The 6,835-nt window shown below is 40.0% G+C and overlaps 1 protein-coding gene across 3 annotated transcripts; it reads right to left on the bottom strand.

Moving 5' to 3' along the window:
* Positions 1-1,311: 1,311 nt before the first annotated feature.
* On the bottom strand, positions 1,312-6,594 carry GPR85 (G protein-coupled receptor 85). Of its 3 annotated transcripts, XR_014139189.1 has the most exons (4): positions 6,059-6,594; positions 5,780-5,897; positions 4,582-4,671; positions 1,312-3,470 (listed from the first exon to the last, which is right to left on the bottom strand). XR_014139189.1 is itself a non-coding variant. In XM_031024120.2 (3 exons), the coding sequence occupies exon 3, from the start codon at positions 4,499-4,501 to the stop codon at positions 3,389-3,391; it is 1,113 nt and encodes a 370-aa protein (XP_030879980.1). In that variant the 5' UTR covers positions 4,502-4,671; positions 5,780-5,897; positions 6,059-6,594; the 3' UTR covers positions 1,312-3,388. The 3 variants fall into 3 exon arrangements, 2 of the variants coding, with proteins under 2 accessions (XP_030879980.1, XP_030879982.1); XM_031024120.2 differs by having other exon boundaries at positions 1,312-4,671; XM_031024122.2 differs by having other exon boundaries at positions 1,312-4,671; positions 5,780-5,894.
* Between the last annotated feature and the right edge of the window lie 241 nt (positions 6,595-6,835).

Genomic DNA, 6,835 nt, shown 5'->3' with positions numbered 1-6,835 from the left:
CGTTGCTACTACATATTTAATTGTCGTTCCCACTAGACTAAGAAATCTTCATGAGAGACTGTTCTGTCTTGTTTTCCACTGTGCTCCCAGCACCAAGCCCCAGGGCCCAATACATATTTGTTGAATGAATAAATAAATTAGTAAGCAATTCAAGTAGCAGTCATGGAGGTAGAGAGAAATGGATAAGTGGCCATATCCACGTGTTAGCAATGACAAATCATCTAACCTCTGAAAAATGCTGGTATTGAAATCCAACCAGCTAACACTTGAAGAAGGTGATTCAGTCAATAGGTTTTCCTAGAAATAATTTTTTTCTAATTAGTATGGTTAAATTTATGTTATTTAAATGGGGCCTCTGTGGGAAACTGGGCAAGTTACTCACCTCCTTTTGCCTCAGTTAATAGCTGCATAGGATTCCACAGTCAGACTGAATGCCTAGTTCCAGCCAGGCATCTCACAAATAAATCCACTGTGCACCAAAGGAAGCAGATGAGGTCGTATAGACACATCCATGCAAACATATCATCACTATTAAGGAAAACAATTTAAAGACTGTTCAGCTCAGGTGTAATTAGTCCAGGAGGGACACATTATTATTGATAATGGGATGGGGAAGTTAGACTCACCAGGGAAGTTAGACTCGCCAGTGGGAATATTTTCAGGGATTGAAAATTATTAACATTTTCAAGTTGAATTAGTTACCAACTGTTTTTAAATATTGAATATTGGAATGGGTGCCAAAATAGATAATGTGATTTGGTCATTAAGACACAGAAGCAGACTTTTACAGGATTGCTACCATTACTCATTGACTTACAAATGGCATCAATTAACTGGGGATGTATCTCACCCAGTGCTTGCCCCTTGACCTGAAATGCCAAGTTAGTCAAAAGGAAGCTTAAATAAAAGTCACGATGGCTCTGCATTATTCACTGATCACTTACCAAAGCTGTTGGAATCTGTTATTCCAAATAGCTAGGTGAGGTCAGGCAATCTCACTTGGCTCTTGCTTTTGACTCCTCAATCCCCCACCTTCAATCTATGCCTCAGTTTTCTTGTCTATGTTATGGAGGTTAGTGTTGATAATAGCTGATCTCTGGCTGCAAGACAATCGCTGAATGTTCCACTGATTGCTGGTGATATTTGAACCTCTAAGCAAAGTTCTCTATAAATATAATCATTGTAATTACGCCTCTACTATAACTTTTTTTTGAGTTGGAAACAATGTTATCAGAATACCTTTTGATAACATTTCCTTTATTGCATTTTGGATAATGATTTTAGTATCAACAAGGGGTCTTTATTGCTAGATTCAACTCCTGTTGTACATTAAACTTTGTCTCAGATCCAATCAACTTTGGTATAAAGTAAAATGAGGACAAACACAGTGCTCACTAAATCATGGCTTGAGCTGTCCTCATATGAGCAAAACTGAATAGTTGCATATATAATTGAGACATTCCAGTGATTTGTTTTTCCTTATTTATATTTATATTGATATTCTCTTTACAGAAGTACTGTAGCAATAAAGAATTCTGTTCCATTAGATTCCTAATCTTATTTTTCAAGTACCAAACCAAACCAAACCAAACAAAAATAACACAAATGAAAACAATGGAAAACAAAAACAATAACTTTTCTGGTTTTGTCATAATATTATCGTAAACCATTCTTCTTAGATGTTATATATTTAGAATCCAAAATTTCTGCATTGCTCCAAATTAAAATGTGGTATTTATATCAAAATTCTGAACCAATCAATTAAGCAGGTATGTATCTCTAAACATTACTGGCTTGTAAGAATAAATAGAGAAATAATTATGATAAGCTACCAAATAATGCTTTTGTAGATAATATTGTCAGTTTACCAGCTTTAAGCTCCCTATCGTTCGTGCATTTCCAGTTCCAAAACATAATAGCTACAAAAATAAAAAAGCAAAACCATAATAAAGCTAGTCTTCCTACTTTGTGCTTGCCTCCCAGGTCAAAAGAAATTGTTAATTGCCAAAAATGTAAAATTTATTCCAAGAAAAGTAACAGGCTACACGGGTAAATTTTGGCAAATGCAACTTTATATTGAAATTCACACATCTGTATCTTAAAGAATGAGACTCACAGACTCTAATGTATTTCTAAAATACCAGAAATCATATTATAAGCTTTCACAAGTTAAAACTGAAATAATTTAAACGACCAATACACTGAATGTGCAGAAAGTATAAACAAGACTGTGCCTTCGGTAGAATAAATGCTTCACAAATTGTGCAGGATGTCATACTAAGGCTGTGGTCTCCCTTTGACAGCTGATTTAAAATATAAACATACATCAACTGCCTGCTTCTTAGAACACACTAGAATGGGTAGCACACCTCAGAAGAAATTTTCATTATCCCAGTGATGTGCACCTTAATTTTCAAACCATGTGAGGAAAAAGGAAAAAGAGTATTAAATGATCGTCCATGCACTTCCAGATGCATGACCATGACCAGTTACTAATTCGATTTCCCCTATTTGCTCCAATGCTAAATAAGATGAAAGATACTAGATAACCCTTTAAGGCAACATGTGTTTATTCTGCATTATTAGAACTGCTCAGTTGTGATCAGTTGGTACCATTAATGTTGCCTCCCAGACCAATATCTAGCATTTGTAAAATATAAATGAATTGGAAAAACTTTATACCAAATCAACAAAAACCACATAATACAGTTCGATGCTAGCAATTTCACTAGTAGGTAAGGAAAGTAGTATTTAGAAATAGTAATGTATTAATACAAAAAAAAAAAGAGTAAACTCTAATTGGAACCAATATACTGCTTTGGAATGCTCCCCAAACTTACAAGGCGAATTTTTAAAAGTGTGATAATCCAATAATTCATGGCACATCTTTAGTGGATTACAGTACTTTAAGTCCCCAAATATTTTAGTCTTTGCAAAACAATAATAGTATGAAATGTTTTAAAGTCTTCAAACTTCTAAAATTAGTTTTTATCAACACATTTACCTCATGTCAACTTAATTTATTAAGATGTCCAATGCTAATTGTTTTTTTGATGTTTTTTTTTTCATAAGTAGTGATATACACAGCATTTAGCACTGATACTTAGCACCTGCTACTTTCATTATCTAGTTTTCAACCACATAAAGAAACTTAGGGCAGTGGTTCAGTCCTTTCTTAATTACAAACCTTCGCCGGCAGTCAGCAGGATCACTCTGAGATTTAAAATAGGATTATAGGTGAACTATTGCAAAGACTGCAGAATGTTGCCCAAATCCTTATAACCGCTGATCCCATTCTTGATTTTCTTCTCAAGATATGGCTACAGGCCACGATTGCTTAGCAGAGAAGGTTAGTGTTTCACAAGGCTAAAGATTTCCAGATGCTCCTTCATATAACACAGTAAGGTTCCCTTGGTAACCTGGATTTTCTGCAGTAAAGGAGGGTTGTGCTGAAACAGCGCCTCAGCTCCCTGTTGGAGAAAATGCAGACAAAAGGATTGATTCCTGCTTGGGCAAAACTCATCCAGACAGCGGCTGTTAGAAATCCCCCTGGTACTACAGGCCCTCTTGCAAAAACTCTCCAATAACAGGCCACCAGGTATGGGCCCCACAAGGTTAGGAAGAGAAAAGTCATTATATAGAACATTCTGCTGATTCTTTTCTCCATTTTGAACTCATCTAGGACCAAGAGCCTTCTTCTGCCCGTTGTGTTTGCATTTTGCCGGATGCCCAGCAAGGTGGGTGGTGTGGGACCCCTTCCAAATCCTGCTAGCCAATTGGCAGCTGCCTGGCCACTGGCGCCAGGGCCATGAAAAGTCCAGTTCTGGCTGACTGCTGCTACAAACTGGACTGGCTTCATTTTCCTTCGGTCGTGGACAAAAAATATCAGCTTGAGGTAGACAAGCTGTGTGGCTAGGAGGATGAGAGCAAGGAGCAGCATAAATCCTAAGGAATCATTAGCCCTGAAGGAGCGGTGTTGGAAGGTACATTGATCTTCCTCCCTAATGAATGAGTAAGTGCCCACATCTAAAACTGGGGGGAATGCCATGGCCACAGACAGAGTCCACACCATGCAGATCACAGCCAGACACGTCCAAAAGGTCAGCCTCTTTGTATAGAAGCGGTGATGGGCGATAGCTAAGTATCTGGTGACGCTGATGCAGAAGAGCATGAAAGCAGTGTGGAAACAGGACAAAACCCCCAGAAAGGCAATCACTTTGCAAGTCAGAGTCCCATAAGTCCAGGTAGAGCCATTTTTGACAGAGTTGAATACAAATGGGAAACAAATTGCAGATCTGAGGATATCTGAACAGCAAAGATCCAACAGGAAGTAGTAAGGTGCTCTATGCAAGGTCTTATCTTTCACTAGCAAAATGGAGATCAGAAGGTTGCCCACCACACTGACTCCTATTATGAAACCCAAGGAAGTCAGTTTCAGAAAGGCTGTTAGAGGAGAGAGATTTTGCAAAATGTTGTCAGCTGCATGGCTATAGTTCGCCATAGATGGATGGAGGATAAAGATACAGCCTCAGTCAAGTCTCATGATCTAGATATAAGAAGAAGGAAAAGATAGATCCATACATTTTACTGAAAATGTAATCCACAAAGAGAACTGATGCGATCTGCAGTCATGCTTCCTCTTTTCTTCCATTTGATTTGCCATCAGAATATCTGGAAAAAAAATGAGCTATCAGTTCTTAAGTTAACAAGTAATGATGTCAGGCAGTGCTAACATAAAGCTGTTCATTTACGAGGAAGCAAATAAAGTTTTAATTTTGAATAATATTATTTGCTTTAGTATTTGTTTGAGATTTCAGAAAAATGGCTTGTTTAGTTTTCTGAACTAGATGAATTTTAAGATGTCCCTATTTTGGAGAACATAAATTTGATTGGGTACCTTTAGGACAGAAGGAATGAAATGTTCCACAATCATAAAATATGCCAGTCCAGGAGTTAATCACTAATGTTACAATGGAATCTACAAGATTGCTGATAGGAGACAGAAACGAGACTCCCTACATTTATTTGAGTTCTGTTAGTATCTGTCAGTGTTTTACAGGCAGCTTTCCTGCTGATATGGATCCAAAGAGCCCTTGCAAAATATGTCTTTTAACTCAAGTGCCACTATTCATGCTGCATATTATAAGAAGAGTATTTGTTGATTCATCTTAAAGCACAGTTTGAACATTAGACTTTGAAATTAATAGGAACTTATCCAGGATTCGATGTGATTTAATCTTTTGTCTTTCCCTCCCCACCCTACCCCCCATTTTTGGTAAATCTTTTCTCCTTTAAACCCCCATGATTATTAAAAACGGTTAATGTAAATATTGGCCAGGGAAACACACCCAGAGGAATAATGCACTTCCATTTGTAAACCTTGGCTGCCTGGATTCAAATGAATTTAACATGAACCTGTGTTTCTTGGGCAATTAAGCCTTTCCTATTTACACTGATAATCTTTGCTGCAAATCGCAAGTGGCTTCATTTTAAAACAAAATGCACATTGTGTCCTGGGTGCCTGAGAGCCACACCAGGAAAATCGGCTTCTTCTGTTATTCCCACGAAGCATGTTTCCTTTGCCACTTCTCGCTAGCCCGGAATATGCTGATGGAAGCCCAGGCAAAACTGCGTTCGATGATTTTAATTTCCCCACCGGTACATCCCCGGGTAAATACCGATCACATCATGCAACATTACGAAACCTGAAATCCGCCACCCCTGGATTTATAATGTGGGGTGGAGGAGGGGGAGGGGGAGAGAGACATGCATTACATACGCGAAGATGGGGAGAGAGATTGCTTCTGTGCTGCAAGGGAACTGTTCCCGGTGATTCGCAGTCTGATATTCCTCAGTCTTGCAACGCTTTCCAGAAATGGAGCTCTCAATAAGCCCTACTGAAGATGCATTGTCTGAATGTACTTCCATTATGCAGTTTATTGTCAAAAAAACAAAAAACAAAAAACCTCAGGGAGGGCTCGGTGCCGGTGAACCTGCAGTTTCATCAACACTGTGCGCCCCCCTCCCCCCAAACTTAACCGAGAGTATATCCTCCTACCTGTTGGCGTTGGATATCCCGACAGACTATAGCTTCTTCTTTCTATAAATTGCTGATTTTTTTTTTTGCCTTAGTGCCTTGACTGAGCATCCAGGCAGGGCTCGGCGGCGCCTGCGCGCTGGAGCCTCCTTGAGCTCCAGCCGCGTCCTCTCCTGTCGCAGCGGCACCGTCTCCCCCAGTAACGCAGGGGCCGCCGCGGCGGCGGCGGCGGCGGCGGCGGCGGCGGCGAGGGCGGCGGCGAGGGCGGCGGCGAGGGCTGCTTCAGCCTCTGTGGAGCCAACAGGATCCTCGACCCGTTTCCAGAGCTGGCAGGGCTTATTGAATATCCTGTCCTGTTGAGGTGGCAAAATTAGGTTTTTGTCCCTTTCTGGCTGCTTCTGAACTTTTCCATCCCCACATCTGAAGTGGGGGCTCGGAAAGGCTTTTTCAGGACCTCAGGCCCATCCTCTTCCCTTAGGGCAGCGCCAGGAGAAGCCACGGTGTCGGGTGCGCTCGCCCCCTCTTCAGCTTCCCGGAGCCCTAGCCTTCCCCGAACATTTCCTTCCTTTCTCTTTTAGGGTGGTCCAATGCATTGGAAGCTTCTTTTAGATTTCCTTTTTAATGATTTCCCCAGCTGACCTTTGCATTTGCAGGTTAGGTGGGAGCGGGGAGAAAAAGAAAAAGAAAGAAAGAAAGAAAGATAAAGAAAGAAAAGAAAGAGAAAGAAAGAAAGAAAGAAAGAAAGAAAGAAAGAAAGAAAGAAAGAAAGAAAAAGAAATTAAATATGTATTTTTTAAA

Source organism: Leptonychotes weddellii, chromosome 12 (assembly GCF_054177405.1).
Source record: "Leptonychotes weddellii isolate Sample4059 chromosome 12, ASM5417740v2, whole genome shotgun sequence".
Taxonomy (NCBI): Eukaryota; Metazoa; Chordata; class Mammalia; order Carnivora; family Phocidae; genus Leptonychotes; species Leptonychotes weddellii.
The sequence above is the reverse complement of the archived record's forward strand: the minus strand, read 5'-3'. Positions and strand labels throughout refer to the sequence as shown.